Here is a 21,227-nt window from a genome sequence, read left to right on the forward strand (position 1 = left end):
AGAGAGTGGTTGGGGATTTTATAGATTTGGTAAGTATATAGTTAGTATTGGAAGTTAGAAGATCACTTGGGAAGAGTGTATGAACAAATGCTTTTCACCTTTTGGGGGGAGGTAGGGTTCCCATTTGAGAATCAGTTGAGAATTACGGCCCCTGCTGAGGAGAATGAAAGTATGCATATGCTTAAGTGTGAAACTTACTCATGGAGCTCAGTTTAATATAGAACGGGAAGAGGAGAGGACCAAGGGAATCCTTAGGAGCAGCCAACATTACATTTTGGACAGGACTGCAATAAAATGGTTAACGAGGTAGGCGAATAGGAGTGAGCAAAATTATAGATGCCAAGATAGGTAGGAGTGCTGAGCAAGAGGGAGTTTTCAGTGGCGACAAGTGATGGCCAGGTTTAGGGTAGGATGAGCTCGGAGAATGGTTTAATAGGATTTGGTAGTTACGTGAATATAAGCAGAGCAAATTTTTCTGGGACCGGGGAGGTAGAAGTCGGACTGTAGGTTAGGGTTAAGCAAATGGGAGGTTAAGAAAAAGGTTACAGACTGCTGTTTGAAAAGTTTAAAGTGGAAAAAAGGGTAATAGTTTAAAGAAGAGACAGGTTGAGAGAAAGTAGACACCTATAGTGGTTGCCAGCCTTCTGTTTTCTTCAAGTCCAAAACAGGAAATAAATTTCTAATATATATATTTATATTTTAGACTTTCTCCTGATATATTGGCTTAAATTTGGTCACATAAAGTTATTTTCTTTGGAATTTTATGGGATTTCAAAAACAGGAAAATTTTCCTCATGGGAGGTGGATCTGATGTAAAATCATAACGTTAGAACTTCCAGTCTTAAGTTACTGGAAGACTAAAATTTACTTTTCATACATCTTGCTGGGTTTGTATTTGTCCTGTGCTCAACAGTCCAACGTTGCGTTAAGTGTTTGATGCACTTTTATTTTTATTATTATTATTATTTTTTAGAGAGAGAGAGAGGGTGTGCAAGTGAGAGAGCAGGGAGAGGCAGAGGGAGAGGAAGAGAGAATCCCAAGCAGACTTCCTGCTGAGCACGGGACCGGGGCCCTGCAGGGCTTGATTCCATAATCCCGAGATCATGACCTGAGCCGAAATCAGGAGTTGGTCCCTTACCCAACTGAGCCACCCAGGTGCCTCTAAGTGTAGAATAGTAGCAAAGAAAGAATCATCAGGCATAGTAATTGTCTTTCAGATAAGCGTGTGGCGATCTAACAAAACAGAAAAAAGGCTGTGATCTTTGTATCCAAAAAGAGTATTAGAGGTGATTCTTTGGGTACATCTAGCTGTTGTATATAGATTTTTTAACTAGGCCGATTTTGAGTGGGGGAGGTGTGGTGGGATAGACGAAAAAGGATATTAGAGGAGTCCCTGCTAATTGAAGACCAAACAGAAAGGAAGATTTAGTCACATTAAGTCAAAAATATTATTTGCACTCAGCTTTTTGGGGGGCAGTTTTTTCTTTCATAAGATTGTATGTAGTTGTATGCAAACACCACAGCATCATAAAGCAGGATCTGATGAAGCCAACTGCCATGTTTTGTGGAACAATAGCTCTTCATATATTTTCATCTAAAATTGTTGAAAGTGAAAACTGTACTTTATTTGGGACATCTAAAGAATTATCACTTGGTTTCTAATTTTAGGGAAACTAGAGAAACTCAGACTTAGGGATTTGTAGTCACAGAAAAAAAACAGCTTTGTTGAATGCTAATATGATAGGCATTGTGCTTTAATGTGTTAATTCTTATAACAAAATTGTGAGGTAGATCTCGTTTTATAAATGAGGAAGCTTTAGCCTTAAAGATGAACGTAAACAAGGGGCGCCTGGGTGGCTCAGTCGTTAAGCGTCTGCCTTTGGCTCAGGTCATGATCCCAGGGTCCTGGGATCGAGCCCCACATTGGGCTCCCTGCTCAGCAGGAAGCCTCCTTCTCCCTCTCCCACTCCCCCTGCTTGTGTTCCCTCTCTCGCTGTCTCTCTGTCAAATAAATAAATAAAATCTTTAAAAAAAAAAAAAAAGATGAACGTAAACACATCTTTCTTGACGTAGGTCTGTTTGACTCTAGTTTGTACTCCCCCCACTTCCATCTTAGCATACACTTGTGATGACGTGGCTTGGAATGGACCTTTGATACAGATTTGATAATACGGAGAGACCCAGTTGCTGCCCCAAACTTATAACCATTTACATTGGTGGCTAATCATGTTGATAGAGCTACCTGGCAGATTCTTAATATTTGTGATTCTGTTTTAGGTTATGGATCAAGAACCGTGAAAGTCCACATAAGAATACTATTCATGCTGGTCGAAAATCCAGTTTTAAAGCATTTCACTGTTTTAGGAAAAGGCGGTCACATATGCGGTCAAAAAGCAGTGTATAGCAGAACTCCCATTTGCACAGAGTTCCTTTAGATTTCTTTCCAAATCTTCTGAAACATCACTCAGTAGCCTTAGAGCAATATTCTAGTGTTATTAAAGGCTTCTTGATGATTTGTAAGGTCAGCGTTTCATGAATAATTTTCTTCTAGGGGAAAAAAAGGACTAATGGGTTGAAACTGATTGCTAGTACATTAAAACCTCCCAAATGATTGTATATATGAATTAGCAGCTGGAATAAATGTTGAATGCCTCAAGAGACCAAATCTTCACTAAATAGTGGTAGTTAGACTATTATGAGTCATTGTAAGAGAGGGACAAGCAAATAGATTATGGAAAATCTGACAAAAGATAAGAAAGAAATGAAAAGACTTCTGTTGGCATCCATCATTTGGTGCTGAAGCTATAAACCAGATGGTTGTTGCTTATCTCATGTTAAGGAGCACATTTAAGATTGATGGCCTCGCTTGCCTTACCTTTTTAATCTTGGTGAGGTTTTACCCCACAAATCATGGTTTTGACTTACTACCCTGCTTATTAGTGGGCACTCAGCTTTTGCTGATTAGATGGCAGATTGTATTTGTCTTAGTATGTTTTCTGTACTTTTATGTTTGACTTCAAATACAGAAAATAAAAATCTAACCTGACAAATATTTGTATTTGAGTTGAAATTTGTGGATGACCTCTACTTGGGATATCTTTATAGTTGTATTTTGAGTTAATTTTTTGGGTTGAATGTAATTGCTAGTATTTGAACCATTTTTGGCCTTTAAAATTAGTGGTTTCTTATGGTTGTTGCATAGGAAACTTCTCTCTGTGTTTCTCTGACTATATTTTATATTCACTCGTGTTATTGGGCACGTGCACATGGTTAGAATTGCGTTTTAACAGCAGTGTAGTTACAGGCTGTCTGTCACAGGCTGGGCACTGTGGATGCAGATGGGCATGCCAATCTTTTCCTTTTAGAGCTTGGTATTGACTACTATATCCTGCTGTTCAGCTGTATGTTTTGGAGGAATATTTTACCATAATTTCAAGATCTCTGTTTTCAAAGAGGTCTTATTGATTGGAAATTTTAGTTAAACCAGTTTGTACTGCAACTTATTTTTGTACTACTTGAGAAGGTATTTAAGGAAATTGTGTACAAGATTTTGGGGGCAGGAGAAGTTGGCTATAGAAACCTTAAGTTCTTACAGATATTACTAAGATGTTTGTCTTTTTCATTCTTACTCTCTTTATGAGTGTACAGTGGAGTTTTCCAGAAGCTAAACAAATGTATGATATCTGATCAGATTGACTTCAGAGCAGATATGTGAATCCAGCTGTCTTTTAGTATGTCATACACTAATGAGATTTGCAAGAATGTTAGACAGTGTCCTTGCAATATTTTACTTTGTTTTTGAAAATAGTTACTTTTCATGAAAATGTTTATTAACATGTGGTAGGTTTGGGATGCCTGGGTGGCTTAGTTGGTTAAGCGTCTGCCTTTGGCTCAGGTCATGACCCTAGGGTCCTGGGATCGAGTTCCACATGGGGCTCTTTGCTCAGCAGGGAGCCTGCTTCTCCCTCTGCCTGCCACTCCCCCTGAGCGCACTTGTGCTCTCTCTCTCTCTCTCTGTCTCTGTGACAAATAAATAAATGAAATCTTAAATAAAAAACGTGGTAGGTTTTACATTTAACGAGTTAATACATATTTTAAATTTTCCTGTAATTTCTAGAATGGCAAATGTTGACAGGTATAATCCACATAAATGAAAGCTCTGAGGTTGCTTGTGAATTTTTAAGAGCGTGTAAGGATCTTGAGGTGATAGGATTTGAGATCTACTGTCTTAGAGTATTAGGCAGAGTTTGGGAGTAGAGAAGGCAGGTGTGGAGTAGCTCAGAAATATGAGACGTCTGAGAAGAAAACTGGAGGGCTCATGGTCTCAGCAATACAATATTTGGAGAAGGAACATGAGATCTTGGCTTTATTAGTGACAGAATTATAGACTTGTGCGAGGAGCTTTGTGGCTGGATTGTCTGAGGTTCAAACCCCAGCTCTACTACTTACCAAGTGTGTGTGACCTTGGGCAAATTATTTAAACCCTGTGTCTTCATCTAAAATAAAATGAGGATAGCATCTACCTCATGGATTGCTTTGAGAATTAAATTGAGGATAATACAGGTCAATGACTGCATAGTGGTTGAGAGCACAGACTTGTGGATCAAACTTGGGTTAAAATCTTAGTTGTGCCACTGGTATCTCTGTGACCTCATGCAAGTTACTCATTCTCTGGACCTTCCCTGTGTTTGTAAGGAGAGTAATAGTATTTACTTACAGGAGTCCTAAGGGTTAAATGAAATAATGTATGTGAAAGGGCTGGGTAGGCCTGTCACGCAGTGCATGCTCAAATAATGTTGGTTGTTACTGCCTAGTGCCTTGTGGCAGACAGGCATGCAGAAGTTTTGCCATCACCCCCATCTGCTCAAGGTTTGCCCTTATTTTGCTAGAGCGTTTCACTGAGGTTACGCTTATACAGTTTAACCTTTAAGTCTGTCCCCTTGATTCTTATCCTAGGCTATCCTAGAACCAGTATTCTCAGTTTTTGGTCCTTTCTGTCAGGTTTTTCTAGATTTTGCCTTCAAGATTAGAAGCCTAGATATTAGTTTTTCTTGTTGCTGGTAAAATGGGCACTGCTTCTGTTAGTTCACTTGTCTCTTACAAAATGTTTGCTTTTTTTTTTTTTTTTTAACTATCACAGCTTCTCTCCTTGAATTCTTACAATTATTCACCGCTTAAGTATTTGCCAGGCTCTGAAGAGATTAAAAGATATTTAAAATATAAAGCCAAGGAGCTATATTAGAGTAGGTGAGTGAGACATTAAAAAAAAAAAAATAAGGTGGAGTTAAAGATACTATTTTAGAAATATCTTCAAGGTTCGGAATAGCTCAAAGCAGGGAATGATAAGCTCTTTTGTTTGGGAGGGATAGGGAAGAAGGACCTTTTTGAAGTTAGATATCTGATTTGTCATTTGAAGATGACTAGAGTCCCTAAGGTATCTGGAGGGGAGGGAGAATGGCATTTCAGGCAGAAGCAGTAGCATATGCTAAGGCGTGGACGGTTGTGAGAGGTAAGTGGAAATTGATTGGCTAAGACTGGAGGACGGTCAAAAAACTTTGTTTTGTAAATGAGCCTGGGTCACCTCTGTTTAGAAAACTCATCTTTGAGCCTCCTTTGTGTCAGGTGCAGTGTTAGTCCATGGGTGGATGAAGGAGATGTGGTTTTAGGACCTTGAGGTAAGCACTTGTATTTTTAGGAAGTCAGTCTGGATAGTGTCTAGGCTGCATTTGAGTTGGGGGACAGCGGAATTCCGAACATGGATCTGAGACTGTTGGATTAGTTCATATCTCAGGGAAGAGCCCAGGAAATGGAGGCAGAGTGGGTGAGAGGACTATTTAGGAAGTTAAAATGGGCTGGAACTGGGTACTGGATGTGAAGGCTGGGGTTGGGTGGGAAAGAGTTAAGGATAGTACTCCTATTTCTGGCTTGGAAAATGGGTTGGGATCTCTATGAAGGGCAGGTTAGAAGACCAAGATGACAGTTTCACTTTTTATTAAGGTCTTTTTTTTTTTTTTTTTAACCAGCTTTTTATTCTGTCTCTCCTGTGCAATTCACATACCTTTTTTGAGAGATTATCATGAGTTGTAAGATACCTGCAGTGGTATCATTGGCTATTTATGAGAGTAGCCCTTGAAGTCTACAGATCCACAGTTAGGATTTAAGTTTGCTTTTTAGATAAGGATAGTCATCCTTTGCAGAGGTTTTTTTTATGCTTTGTTTGCCTGCCACAGGGAACTAATTAGTAATAGACCTGGTGATAGTTTTGCCACTAAGGACAGCTCCTGTATGAGGTTTATCATCTGTGTAAACTTTTAATTGGCCCATCAATCATGGTGGAAACTTGGATAGAAAAAGAAAACAAATTGTGATCACATTGAGAGTCGGGATGATTGGGGTTTAAAGTGAGATGTAGCAGTGCCTTAACTGACTTCAGGCTCTAAGGAAGACTTAAGAATGTAGCCCAAGGGGGCTAGCTGGTTTTATTTACAGAGAGTCACATGTTTTTCATGTGTAGAATTCAACTAATACACCTGGAAAAAACAACGTAAGTAATTTACAGTAATTTAGGCCTGCCATCTCAGCCATAATTACCATCAACTTAAAATCTCAGAGTATTTTCATTTTTTAAAGTATCAAATTATTATGTTTGTATGACATTTTAAATGTCTTACATGTCTTGGTAGGAACAAAATCCAGGTTAAATTAGTATTTATTGTTATGCACAATTTTTTAATGTACCTGTGAATAAATTATTGTTTGGATTGTATTCAAAGAGGGAGGGGGTTTTTTGTTTGGTTTTTTTTGTTCGTTTGTTTTTTAAGTGGCATTCATGTAGTGGCTTGGTAATAATGGGGAATAGAAAGAAGATAGTGGAGCATATTTGAAGGATGGCAGTTGTCTGCCAGTTGTATCAAAAGAAACAAAAGTATTGGAATAAGGTCTGGGAATGTAGACTATTTTGAATTCTAAATTGAGAAGTTTGAATGTTTTCTAAGCAGCAGAGTTGAGGCAGTGGTGGGAGAGAGGATGCCATAGAATCATAGTTTTAAAGCTGGTATAGGACCAGAAATCATTCTAGATGATTTTCCAGTTCTTTACAAAGAGTGGTTCTTTTTCCTGAATTTTGCAGTATAATGAGAACTCGACTTTAGGAAGAATAATTTGAGAGTGATACGTAGGTTAGTTGTAATCTTAAAAGCATAAATACCAATAATAAGAGTCCGTTATATTAGTTGAAAAAATGCAAATAAAGTCCTAACTTAGAGTGATGTTTGTAAAAATAAGAAAGGGTTGTAGTGTGATTACATGGTTGTGAAACTTCTGTTTGCTCCCCCAGTAGATAAAGCTCCATGATCATGTATTTCTTATTTTTATTCCTAGCACCTGGCAGAGTACTTGGCGCATAGGTGATGAGTAAGTATTTGTTGAATGAATGATTCCATAAAGAAAACTCCGCAAGGAAGCATGGTTCGGATGTACTGAGTTGCTTTTGGATTTCTCTTTTAGGAATACCTGATGCTGGGTCATGAAAGAAAGAATGTTTAGTCCAGTTCATTAGTCTCGTGTGCTAGAGCTTACACAAGACGCTGGGAGATGCATACTGTGTGGGGTGATAGATGCTGGAGTAAATGTTTGGTATGCAGAGGAGAGAGTAGACACCATGTGTTTTGTTGGGAAGGGCTTACAAAGGCTCCACCATGTGGCTTGAGCTCGCTTGTCAGGTTTGCTTGAAGTTCGAGTAGGAGTTGAGGGTGAAGCTTGTCTGGTGAAGGAATTAGCACATATTGAAAGACTACGCCTTAGAAGTAGGTTTGCTTCAATCAATTTAGGACTTTATAGGGTGGTATGTGTGTAAGTGGGTGAAGAGGAGTGAGAAAATAGTTGGCTAGGTCTAGATTGTAAGGGACTTTGAAGTTTGGACTTTAGGAAGACAGGTAGATGGGCCATCTTGGGTTTTTAAGCAGGAGAGTGATATGAGCAGGCATTTATCTGGAAGGTGGATGTAGAGAAGATTGTTTAATACTAGAAGCTGAGAAATGAGGGTCTAAATTAACTTCAGTAGCAGTGAAAATGGAGAACAGATTTAGAAATCCCGAAGAGGTAAAAATGAGTTGGATTTAGTGAAAAATTAGTTTGGAAGAAATAAATTGGTGCCGAGTTTAGTGTCACTACCTTTTTGAATATAGTGGACTCTTGAACAGGGTTTGACCTGCATGGGTCCATTTATGTGTGGATTTTTTACAGTACACTTCTGTAACTGCGTTTTCTCTTCCTAATGATATTCTTTTTTTTTTTTTTTTTTAAGATTTTATTTATTTATTTGACAGAGAGAGAGAGTACAAGCAGGCAGAGAGGCAGGCAGAGGGAAAGGGAGAAGCAGGCTTCCCGCTGAGCAGGGAGCCCGATGCGGGGCTCGATCCCAGGACCCTGGGATCATGACCTGAGCCGAAGGCAGACGCTTAACGACTGAGCCACCCAGGCGCCCCCCTAATGATATTCTTAACATTTTCTTTTCTCTAGCTTACTTCATTTTAAGAATGCAGTATATACTACATACAGCATACAGAATATGTTATTGGTAAAGCTTGAGGTTGACAGTAGGCTACTGGTCGTTTTTGGGGAGTTCGAAGTTACATGTGGATTTTCAGCTGTGTTGTTCAGGGGTCAACTGTGTATTTTAACTCATAGCTCTAAGAGGAGCCTGACCTTGAAAGGGTCTTTCTGCACATGAGTTGATCTCTTCCTGGTTCCCTCCTTTCCTTTCCTCTGTCCCTCTTCTTTTTTTCTCCTTCATGTTTGGGAAAGAAGTAAAACACAAAGAATGGAAGAGAAAATGTAAAAAGGAAAAGAAGAGATGTAAAATTTAGCATTTTATTTTGTCAGTTGAGAATGGCTGTACTCCCATTTCCTTGAGAAAGATCTGGCCAATATAATTAAAATAAATTATTTAACTTCAGAGTGCCTTTTAACAAACATTTTTGTATATGGCCAAAATAACATGATCTCATAATTATTCATTAATATTTTAAATATGAACTAGGTATTAAATGTTTCTCCGCTGTCCACAAAATGTCTTTCATTGCTGATTTGTGGATCCTATATAGGGACCATTGATTGCATCTGATTATATCCCTTAATTCTTTTCAAATCTAAAATAGTCTTGACACCAGGTTGTTGAAGGCAGCAGACCAGTTATCCTGCAAGAAAGTCTTCCATTCTCATTTTGTCTGATTGCTGCTTTGTTTTCATCTGGCCAGTTCCTCTAATTCTTAACCAAGGTAAACATTGTTGATGTGTACTTCATGTTCCGTCGTATCATCATATTAAGAGACAGAGTCAGTATCTGGTTCTCCACCCGTTGATGAAGAAGGTAACCTTTTATTCCTCCCTTATGATCAGAAAACAATTTGGGTGATGGTGTTACCTTAGCATTACACCAGTGCCAATGATTCATCTAATGGTTTAAACACAATTTATAATCCTTGCCTAAAAAAGGAATTATAAAATGAGGTTGCTTTTTGTTTATTTGTTTCATTCTTCATTTATTAGCTGTCATTCTTTTGTAAAGTAGGACTATTCAGCTGGGGCTGTTTGGTCAGCTCTGAAGTGCGGTACCTGCTGAAAATATAAACACTTAAATCTTTCTCTTTAGTTACGAGTTTTCTTAGTTTAAAAGCTGTGTCACATTAACATAACAATAAAAAATTAAAAAAAAAAAAAGCTGTGTCAGATGGTGGCTGACGTGCACCTAATGCCTTCCCTTTTCTCACCTCTCCCCTCTTGCTTTCTTCATGCCCCCGTGACTGCAGTAGTTCCTTCCTGCTGCTAATCCCCCTCTACAGCACTGCCCGCTCTGTTTTCTGCAGCACCGATGATGATCCTGTTATCCACAAATTTTTGATTCCATTTCATTCCATTATAATCATGATTCTTTTTGCTCCAATTGCCACAGCTTTGGCCAGCGAGGACCCCTTTTAGCTGGCTCCTGTGTCATGTTGACTTAGGTTTTTGGCCCTAAAGGATGTCTCAGGCTTTATACATTTTATACATTTCTTGCCCCAACCTTGTAGTTGGCCATTTTACAAAGAACTTTGCTTTCTCAAAACTGAGGATTAGGGGTGTTGTTAGTCCAGAGATAACATTGTTTCCAGAACATTTCACTGTGTAATTAAAAACAAATTTGAAATCATGAGTGTAGGGGCGCCTGGGTGGCTCAGTTAATTAAGCGTCCGACTCTTGATTTCAGCTCTGGTCATGATCTCAGGGTCCTGAGATCAAGCCCCCTTCTGAGCTCAGAGTGTGCTTGTTCCTCTCCCTTGTGCGGGCTTTCTCAAATAAATAAATAAATAAGTAAAATCTTAAAAAATAAGATAGTGTATTTATATTGATATTCTCAAGTCAACTTTGGTGTTGTTTTCACTTAATTTCTTTGATTTATAAACCTTTTCTTACCCTGAAAAGCTTGGTTCCTAACATCTTTAACCTAAGTACTTATTTGCTTAATCCTAAACTGGGAAGTGAATAATCCAGTATAATACCAATAGTTCACATCATTCTTTTCACAGATGCATGGTTTTCCATAGTATGGCTGCACAGTAACTCATTTAACCATACATTCTTATTAGTGGTCACTTAAGTTGTTTGTACTTTCATACACAGTGCTGTAATGAGTAATTCAGAAAAGTACATGGTTGTATGTTTTGTTAGTATTGCTTGTCTGAAAATGTCCTTTTCTTTGTCTTCACACTTGAACAAGTGTTTGAGTACAGAATGTTTTTTAGTTAAGGTAAAATTTATATAAACTGAAATATATAGACCTTCAGTGTACAGTTTGGGTTTTGATAAATATATATGCCAATATAAATCACCCTCATTTAAGATACTGAATAATTCCATCAATTTCCATAAGGGCAGCCACTGTAACCACTGCAAATTCATGTAAATGAAATCTTTGGGTCTTTTCATTCAGTGTAATGTTTGAGATTCATCTATATATGTGTATGTATCAATACTTCATTCTTTTTTTTATTGCTGAGTAGTATTTGTATGGATATATCACAATTTGATTATCCTTTCATTGTTGATGGACATTTCGGTTGTTTTCAATTTTTGACAACTATGAATAAAACTATTTTGCACATTTATATAAATGTATTTTTGTGGAAATACATTTACTGAGTTACAGCCTATGTAATTACTCTCTTAGATATTACGTTATCATCTCTTTTGTTTTTCCACAAAAAAGTATGTTTAATTTTTGCCAATGTTTGCCTTTTGTTTTAGTAAGAATTATGTTTATAGTATACTGTGACTTTCCTTTTTTGCCCCAATCTTGTTTTAGAGATTCTAATACTCAAATACTTCTTCCCCTGCTAGCTGCACTCTTACCTTTTTATCTGTTTGTGTTGTTCCACAGTTGACTTCTTTACTTATAGTTTTTGTTTATCAGTGTTGTTCTCTTTAACTTCTTTAAGCACAAGAAACAATTTTTTGTGGAATATTTTTCTATTTCTATAGTCTGTCTCCCTTCCTCCCTCCCTCCCTCCCTCCCTCCCTCCCTCCCTCCCTCCCTCCCTCCCTCCCTCCCTCCCTCCCTTCCTTCCTTCCTTCCTTCCTTCCTTCCTTCCTTCCCCAGTGATTTTGTATAATCATTGTGCTGTGTGTGTTACACTTAACTTGTGTTTGACCACTCTATGTTGACTTGCTTTTTATTCAGGTATGGTTGGGTGGGTTCTTAGGCACTTCTGTTGGTTTCCCCTCAAAGAGGCAGGCTGTTGGCACACCTTTTGTCTGTGCGTTGTTAGGATTAGTGGATTTCAGCCCCCAATTGGTGGTTTTTGTAATTACATATTTTTTCCCTTGGGGAACATTCAGATATTTGATTGTCCCTGATTTTGACTGAGTATAAGTTTGATTCCTGGCAGAAAAATAGACCAGAGAGGCTCCTATCCCTTGCTTTATGTTCCTGCCTCCAGCACCTGTTTTCTTTCCACTCTTAGTCAGAGGATGGTTAAAATAGATTTAATATAAAGGCTGTAATTAGGGAACTGTGAATCTGTTTGGGGCTGTGGGGTGGGGTATAACTTTTTGCAAGGACCTTTGTGAATATATTTATTCTAGTCTGCTTCTGTAGTTCTGTTTTCTTTTTTCTCTACCTTAGATTCTAATAAATCCCTCCCTATGGGTTTTTATAAAAACTCTCCCAGTGATTCCTGTCCCATCCCCTTCACTGCACCTACACATGCGCACGTGCGCACACACACTCGCGTGTAGCATTTCTGGAATTGTAGAGAATATGTGGATTTCTAAATTTTTTTCCCTATCTAGATGGCAGTTTTTCTAAGTTTATGGTATGCAGTTAGGTTACTCTTAGTTTAAGTGCTCCAGGATAGTCTTATTAGTTGTGTTATGGTTTGTAACTCTGCTTTGCAACACTAACTTTCCCACGATGGCTATAGTTATGTAGTTTTAAACCATTCCTTACAATATTTAATTATGAAAGCATATCTTTCTGTGTTGGTAAATAATGTCCTGTGTTTAAGGTAAATACTTCTTCTAAGATACTGAAAACTGTTTCTCTGAGATCTAGAGTGGGGATGGGCTTTTTTATGCTGCCAGGATCAGTAGTGACGCCGGGCCCTGGGTTGGAGGAATAGGGGATTGACTAGTCAGGTGCTACATACCTGCTGACTCTGGCGTAGCTGTTTTTAAAAGTCTTTTGTAATCCTTGGCAGTCTTCAAGTCTGTTTTGGAAACCTTTTAGTCTTCTTAGATAAAAACACGGTATGTCACTGCACGTTATTTAGAGGAGAGATCTGCTTGTTGATTTCAAAGTCTTGGGAAACGTCCTAAATTGTATGCATTCTTACATCCTTTTCTCCACCAACACTGTGTTTTGCCAGACTCCCAAAAAAATAGGGGAAGGGCGTTGCTCAGTGGGCAGATGTGCTCCTCTTGCTGCTCCTGGAAAGAGTTTGTCCAGTTTGCTACCTTTTTTTTTTAATTTGACTTTAGTTGACAAACAGTGTTACATTAGTTTCAGGTGTACACTGTAGTGATTGGACAATTTACGGGCTACCATTTCTTTTATTCTGTTGTACTCTTTTTTCCCCCTACTTCCAAATCCTTACTGTCAGGGATTTGGAAATAAAGATGGTCTCCTTGCTGCTTTCGAGTTTAATGAACTGTCTCTTAAAATTTTTTTAAAGATTTTATTACTTATTTGACAGAGAGCAAGAGCACAAGCAGGGGGAGCAGCAGAGGGAGAGGGAGAAGCAGGCTCCCTGCTTCAAAAATACATGACCTGAGCTGAAGGCAGATGCTTAACCGACTGAGCCACCCAGGCGCCCCTGGTTTTCAGATTTCTTAGCTCAGTAACACTTTTATCCATTCTCTGACATGTGATCAAACTCTGGACCTTGATTCAAACTAACTAAGCTCACATGAGGTTGATAAATCAGACTTCTCAACTTCCACTAAGAAGTCAAATGATTAATAATAGGACCAAAATACTAACCTCAGCTGGACAGAGCCAGTTTCTTACCATTGTTAAATTTTCTTGGGAAAAGTCAATAAAGATCAGATGGTTGGTTTTTGTTTTTTTTTTTAAGTAGAATCTCGTTAGAATAATGGCATTTGGGTGATGGTCTGTACTCATCAAGCTCTGGTAGCCTGACAACATTTTATATTTTCTAGGTTGTTTCTGGAATATTCATATCATTCAAAAAGGGCACTTGCTTTGCCAGGTAGTCCTCTAGAATAGGAACAGTTTCTGACTCTGTAGTTCTCTGTTAGGTATTTTGTATCATCAGTCTAAAAACTTTAGTCATTGTATTCTAGTCTCAAGAAGTTAACATGTAAGAGAACAGTTTGTTTTATCAATAATATTTAACAAAACAAAAAATAGATGTGCTGTTTTTTGTGCAGATGATTAATCTCACCATTTATATTTTTCCAAGCAGCTTTTTAAGGATTATTTACCTCCTTCTGTGTTTTGACTACCCAGTCAGAGCCCATTTGTTTCAAAAATAGCTCTACTCCCCATCACTAGGGGGGCAACATAGCATAATGAAAGTTGCTTTGACTTTTTTCCAGTCTTTTTTTTATTGTGGCAAATACACATAAAATTTACCGTCTTAACCATTTTTAAGTGTAGCAGTCAGTAGTACTATATAAATTCATAATGTTGTGCAACCATTACCATCATCCATCTCCATAATTCTTCTTTTTAAACTGAAACTCTACACATGTTCAGTAACTTCCCTTCCCCAGCCCTGGCAACTACCATTCTACTTTCTGTCTCTCTGAGTTTGACTACATTAGTACCTCATGTAAATGAAATCATACAATATTTGTCTTGTGATTGGCTTATTTCACTTAGAAAGTAGCTTTAACTTTTAATTAGACACAAAGCCTGACTCTGCTACTTCTCAGCCTTATAATACTGGTTAAATTGCTTAAGCCTTTTTGGGCTTCAGGTTTCTGTTGGTAAAATGGAGTTAATTCTGACTGCAGGAAGAACTAGCAAAAGACTAAATCTATTGAGATAAGAAGAAAACCAAGATAAAAGATACCCTGGAAGCCAAATGAATAAGTGTGTCTACAAGGGAGTGATCCTTTACATCAAATACTGATCATAGGACAAGCAAAAGGAGGTCTAAGAAACGACCATTGAATATAACAATGTGAGGTCACTGGTTTTCTTCTTGGCAGTTTTTGGTGGAATGTTAAAAGCACATACTGATTTGAATGACTCTAACTGGGAAAAGAGGACTAGGAGACAGCATATACAACTCCTGGGGATAATTTTTTTGTGTGAAGAGAATGAGAAAAAAGTAACTGGAGGGAGAAATGGGGTCAGGACTTCATTATATTTAAATAGAGGAGATAATACCATGTATGTGTATATTGAAAGTAAAGATCTGGTATAGAGGGAAAAAGTGATGTAGGAGAGAATTGCCAAGTAATGTCCTTGAATAGGCAAGATGATGGGGTGGGATTGAGTGTTCAGAGGGCAAGCAGTTTGTCCTACTAAAAGAGTGTAGATGGGTGGAGGTGGGAGTTCATAGAAAGGTCTCTTGTGTTTTCTGTTTCAGCGAGAAAATAGAAATAAGAAAGGGAAGATGGAGGAGTAAAATGTTAGAGGTTCGAAGGGAGAAGTCATGTAGAAGGGACTAGGAGAATTAACAGTATAATTTCCTGGCAGCACAAATAGTCCATTAGAGGTAAATGATTGCTGCTGACTGGCTCACTTTAAGTTCTTCTCCAGCTATATTTAGCTGAGTAGGTATCCAGAGAAGGTGGAGAGTTGGCTGAAGTGGGTTTGAGCTCATCTAAGTGAGTAAGGTCAAGTGAGACTCAGTCAAGGAGTTTGGAGGAATATGCAAAGGGCGTGAAACTTCATTTCACCTAAATATTCTCTGAATGTATTGATAACAAAGGATTAAGGAAATAACCACAAGTGAAATGAACAATAGTCCTTCAGTATCAATTTATATTTAGTACTTCAGATTGTCTGATTCTCAGAAATGGTTTTTACACTTGGTTTTTCCAAATATTGGTGTATATAGTGTATATAGTACATTTGATTGCTGTGCCTTGTAAATTGTTTAATCCATGTCAATTTCCTCTCGTCTTATTTTCATGTCATTTATTTGTTGAAGAAATTAGGTCTTTCTCATGTAGAACTTTGCATATTCTGCATCTGGCCAGCTGTATTTTTGTGGAGTTATTTACGATTTTTAAAAATTTTTTAATTGTGGTTAAAATATAACAAAATTTATGCCTTAGCCATTTTTAAGTATATGGTTCAGTAGTGTTCAGTGTGTTCATGTTGTTGTGTCTTGTGTTATTTTTAACATAGTCCTCTATCTCCTTTATTTTGTTCAACTGGTGCCAGACGTAGAAGGGCTTGATATGATTCACATTCAAATTTTTTTTTTTTTAAGATTTTATTTATTTATTTGACAGAGAGAGAGACAGCGAGAGAGGGAACACAAGCAGGGGGAGTGGGAGAGGGAGAAGCAGGCCCCCGGCTGAGCAGGGAGCCCGATGCGGGGCTCGATCCCAGGACCCTGGGATCATGACCTGAGCCGAAGGCAGACACTTAACGACTGAGCTACCCAGGCGCCACCTCACATTCAATTTACTTTTAATATGTTTTGATGAGGGGGCAAGGGCATAGTAGTGTTGGCACATAGATCTGGTCCTAATGATGAGATTAGCCATTGGGTTGAGGTCTTATAGCCTAGATATGCATTTATAATTTATCCATTGGATTTTTTTTTCACCTAATGCTTTTTTTTTTTTTTTTTTTGAAGATTTTATTTATTTATTTGACAGAGAGAGACACAGCGAGAGAGGGAACACAAGCAGGGGGAGTGGGAGAGGGAGAAGCAGGCTTCCCGCTGAGCAAGGAGCCCGATGCAGGGCTCGATCCCAGGACCCTGGGATCATGACCTGAGCCGAAGGCAGATGCTTAACCGCTGAGCCACCCAGGCGCCCCTCACCTAATGCTTTTATTAATCATTGGTGATCATTGCCTAGACCATTTTTTTTCATTAGGGGTTGTGAAATGGTGATTTTGTAATTATGTAACTCTTTTGCATTTATTAGCTGAAATTCTGTCAAGAACATTCCCTTATCTAGTTTCGGCCAGAAATGCAGGCTAAATGCTTGATTCTTTCCCTTTTCCCACTTTTTAGGTGACTGAGATATATATTTTTTTTAATTAAAGTTTTGAATTCATGCAATATATAATGACTCAGAGCCATTCTTTTGATGTCCATGTCTTATCTGTGGCCACTGGTTGCTTCTCCAGGCTGTCTGCTGTGTCTTCCACAGCCACAGCGTCTTTGTTAGCATCCAGCCCTGTTTTTTATTTTTCTGATCCTGGACCTGAAATCCTCCATTTCTCCAAGAAGCGCCTAGTTCTTTTTCGTGGGAAATGGTATTTAGAGATCATAATATGGGTGTTTATTTTTAAAAAGACATCGTTGTTTTCAGTTATTTGGTTCTTCAGAATACTGATTGGATTTTTTTAATTCAACAGGCATGCCCAAAGAAAAATACGAGCCCCCTGACCCTAGGAGGATGTACACAATTATGTCCTCCGAGGAAGCAGCAAATGGAAAGAAATCACATTGGGCAGAGCTTGAAATAAGTGGTAAGACCTGCATACATAAATTTATGGTATGGAATCAAGATATGGTAGAAAATTAAGTTTTCTAATGCCAGTACACAAAAGAGGCAATGCTGTATTTTGCCAGTGCTAATTTATCTTAGAGGTGGGAAGGTTCAGTGGAAGGAACATGGTTTCAAAGTTCAAAACCCATTCATTGCTTATTCTCTAAGTATCCGTGTCCTTTTATAAAATGGGGGTGATAACAAGGATGAAATGAGAATAACACATGTGAAATGCCTAGTGTGCAGAGGTTTGTTCTGATAAGGTAATTCTCTGATAAAGTAGCTCGAGCTTTTATATTATCAAATAACAGATTTCCAGTGGGGTGGGAAATACCTATTCTAGTATAGGTTATGTGATAGATTTCCTTCTCCTTATTTTTTTCATTTGTTTTTCAGTCTGAGTCTCCAGGGATGGCCTTATTCAGGAACACAAAATCTTAAAAGAATTTAAAGCAGATCTCAAAGTTCCCTTCTACCTTAATGCAGTCTAGACATAGAGAAATAGATGAGCCTCAGAGACACCCCATAATCCCTGCCAGTGGGCATGCAGCCTCTTTTTTTTTTTTTAAGATTTTCTTTTTTTCTTTTTTTATTTATTTATTTGACAGAGAGAGACACAGCGAGAGGGAACACAAGTGAGGGGAGTGGGAGAGGGAGAAGCAGGCTTCCCGCTGAGCGAGGAGCCCGATGTGGGGCCTGATCCCAGGACTCTGGGATCATGACCTGAGCCGAAGGCAGATGCTTAACGACTGAGCCACCCAGGCGCATTGGCCCCAATGCAGCCTCTTTTTTAATACTTCAGAGGTGGTAAGGGGACGTTGTTACCTCTCAAGGCAACTAGTGCTAAAGAAGTTTTGTGTTAATGTTGGCCTGATAGGCCTCCCCATACTTTTCTTCCAATCTGTCTTGATTTTTGCCTTCTGAAATAATGAAGAACAAGTTTTCTCTTCTTTTTCCTGACTGCCTTGGATTTTGTTTTTTTAAATTTAATGCAGCAAACATGCTGAGCATATGCTATGTGTAAAACATTTTGCTAGGTGCTGTAGTAGGTGTCAGGAAGATAGACAGATGGAAAAAAAAACATGGTCTCTGTCATCCTGGAGCTTATGCATATTAGGAAGTGAGAAGAACAGAGTATACCAGTATAAATAACTAATAGACAAAATCTAACTGCCAGTCTAGATAGAAAAGTATTTACAGGAAGCAAAAAATTAAGTAATAATAGTAATATTCTTCCCTTGTCAGCTCAAAATTTCTGGTTAACCTATTCAGTACCTAAACACTCTCCCTGGGTACCCACATTAGTATCTCCTGGTTTCCCTCTCTCAAGGTTTTTAGAGTGCTGGTGGTGGTAATTAAGTTGAGTTCAGTTTCATAGAGTAGGTGTGGTAGAGTAAAAATTTTCTTTTTTCCCCTCTTGTCAGATTTAACTTTCTGGGTCAGGGTAGCCCAAAGGGAAATACGCTCTCTGATTTACCAGTTACTTTCAAAGCTTAGGCAGTTACCCATTCCTGCTTTCCCCTTTGAATTTCTTCAGGATTGGTATTTGATTGTATTTTTCTCTTTTTTCAGCCTGTATTAGCAGTTTTTGAATTGTATGTCCTTGGCTTATAGGAAGTTTCCTTTTTCTTACAATGTCAGGATAAGCTTAGAAAGTACTCAGTGAGATTATATCTCTGAGGTTAAGGGGATTTTTCTTTACTCTTTCCTCCCTCTACCTCATGTTGGGAACTCCTTGCAAATGAGCTTTGGGAAGAAATCTGTATACAAGATAGGAAGGAAGTATTTAGTATCATTTCGAATAAACCATTGGTTGAAATAGGTCTATGGAACAGGGTCTAGTAATAAAGCCACAATCAGGAAGGTCACTTTATTGTCTTAGCCAGTTTTTAATACATAAGCTCCTGTGTGTAGAAATTGTCAAGACTGACTTCAGTTCATGCAAAGACAGTTCATATATATGCTTTAGCACCAAGTTCCCTAAGATTCTGTGATGCAAAGTTCTAGGGATCTGAGGTCATTGAACCCTAGACCCACAGTTATCTCATGCACTCCTCTGGTTCCAGGGGGAATGGGTGGGTGGTGAGTTCCTTTTGCCATTTGGAGGTAACCAGATAGTCAAATGACTATTGATCATTTACTTTTTTTTTTTTTTTTAAAGATTTTATTTATTTATTTGACAGAGAGAGACACAGCGAGAGAGGGAACACAAGCAGGGGGAGTGGGAGAGGGAGAAGCAGGCTTCCCGCTGAGCAGGGAGCCCGATGTGGGACTCGATCCCAGGACCCTGGGATCATGACCTGAGCCGAAGGCAGTTGCTCAACCAACTGAGCCACCCAGGTGCCCTGATCATTTACTTTTTAAAGAAAGCTTTTTTTTTTTTCCCCACTGTAAAATGAAACACGTAAAGAAAACCACACAGACAAATCTATTAATGAATTATTATAAGGCCAAAAGCCTTGTAAAACCACTATCCAGGTCAAGAATTAGAACTTTTTCATCTACCCCGGAGCCTCTTCCATTGAGCTTTAATACCAAATTATGTATATCTAAGCATTATAGTTTAGTCCCCTACCCCGTTTTTATTTAGTATGTCTTAATTTACAGGTTCCCCCCTCTATGTTGAACTTGAGTGGTTTGACTTGTTTCCCCACAGTCTCTGTTTTTCTTACTGAGACTCATACAGTTCAACATGTTTTTCATCCTCTGCAAATGGGCATCTGGATGCAGAGGCTTGATCAGGCTCCTATTTATCCCCTGGGCAGGGCTCAAAGTAGTGCTGTGCTTTTTCTTCAGACAGCACATAAAGTCCGAAGGTCTTCTTTTCTACTGATGTTCAATGCCTAGAGCCATTAATTCCTTCAGGGTGCAAAATAGTGATATTCTAATTCTGTCATTTTTTTTTTCTCCCATTAAGTGAGCTACATCTATAAAGAGATGCTAAAAAAAAACCAAAACAAAACAAAAACAAACAAACAAACAAAAAGAGATGCTTTTCCTTACTTACAGATTGATTACCCAGTGTACAGTTTATATAGGGAAGGCAGAAAAGAAAGTTTGTTTCTTTCCTTTTATTTACTAGTTTTCAATATAAACTATCATCCTTTGAGGGTGACTAATTAGGTTTTTTAAAGTGTCATTATTACTGTATCTAAACATTTGGGTTTCAGATATATGTCATGAATTGTAGTTATTACTTTTATTGTGATGCTTAAATTGTCCTGTTGTTGACTAATGGGAGAGCTTCTTAAATGATTTCTGGGTTTTTGATACAACCCTAATTGTCTTTGGTAGTTTCCTTGCTGTCTGGTATAGCAAGATTTTCTCGACTCGTCTTGTGTATTTATGTACCAACCTGGAATATATAATTTTTTCCAAGAAATCTGGTGTTTTTTTTTTTTTTTAGTTGGAAATGATATTTCAAGACCAAAATATCTGTTGCTAGGGATGCTTGTTGCTATTGGGTTGGTCATTGTTTCTAGGTCTTTCCACTGGACAGAGCTAGGAAATAGGACTATACATATCATATCTTTTCATCATATATATGTAGAGAGAGAGAGAGAAAGAAAGTCAAACATATTTATGATGGGAAGATACATATTTATATGATATTTACATGCTTAATATAAAATATTTTTAAATATATAAAATATATTTGTATATTTACAGTTAAGATATCTTGTTAAAATATACTGATACTTTTGATTCAGATTTAGAATAACAGGGATTTTTAGTTAACTTTTTCTATAATTACATGTGTGTCTCCTTTAACACTGAGTGTCCTAGTTCTTAGGGACGTGGGATGATGGAATTTGAATATCCTGTAACTACTTACTGGGTTTATCCCATATTACATTGCAGTCTCAGAATAACGGTACGAGAAATACTACCACTAATATGAGACCTGAAAGCAGGTATAACTGACTGGAATATTATTCCCATTCCCCACCCCACTCCCATTACATAGTTGTACTCTATATTGTGAGAGTATGTTTTCATTACATACTGTCAGGCTTCCCATTTAACCTGCATACAATCTCCAT

The 21,227-nt window shown here is 38.1% G+C and overlaps 1 protein-coding gene across 5 annotated transcripts in view; it reads left to right on the top strand.

The window, feature by feature from the left end:
• CNOT6 (CCR4-NOT transcription complex subunit 6) overlaps positions 1–21,227 on the top strand; it is a 72,369-nt gene that overhangs the window by 5,757 nt on the left and 45,385 nt on the right. For 4 of the 5 annotated variants that reach the window (XM_064595784.1, XM_064595782.1, XM_064595781.1 and 1 more), the window contains exon 2: positions 17,051–17,164. The exons of the other annotated variant lie outside the window; for it this stretch is intronic. In XM_064595784.1, coding sequence (XP_064451854.1) covers positions 17,053–17,164 — 112 coding nt within the window. In that variant the 5' untranslated portion in view covers positions 17,051–17,052. The remainder of the gene's footprint in view (positions 1–17,050; positions 17,165–21,227) is intronic. 5 annotated transcript variants of the gene reach the window in all.

This window comes from Mirounga angustirostris, unplaced genomic scaffold (assembly GCF_029215605.1).
Source record: "Mirounga angustirostris isolate CCGP_5_RB_7025 unplaced genomic scaffold, mMirAng1.0.hap1 SCAF_7, whole genome shotgun sequence".
NCBI lineage: Eukaryota > Metazoa > Chordata > Mammalia > Carnivora > Phocidae > Mirounga > Mirounga angustirostris.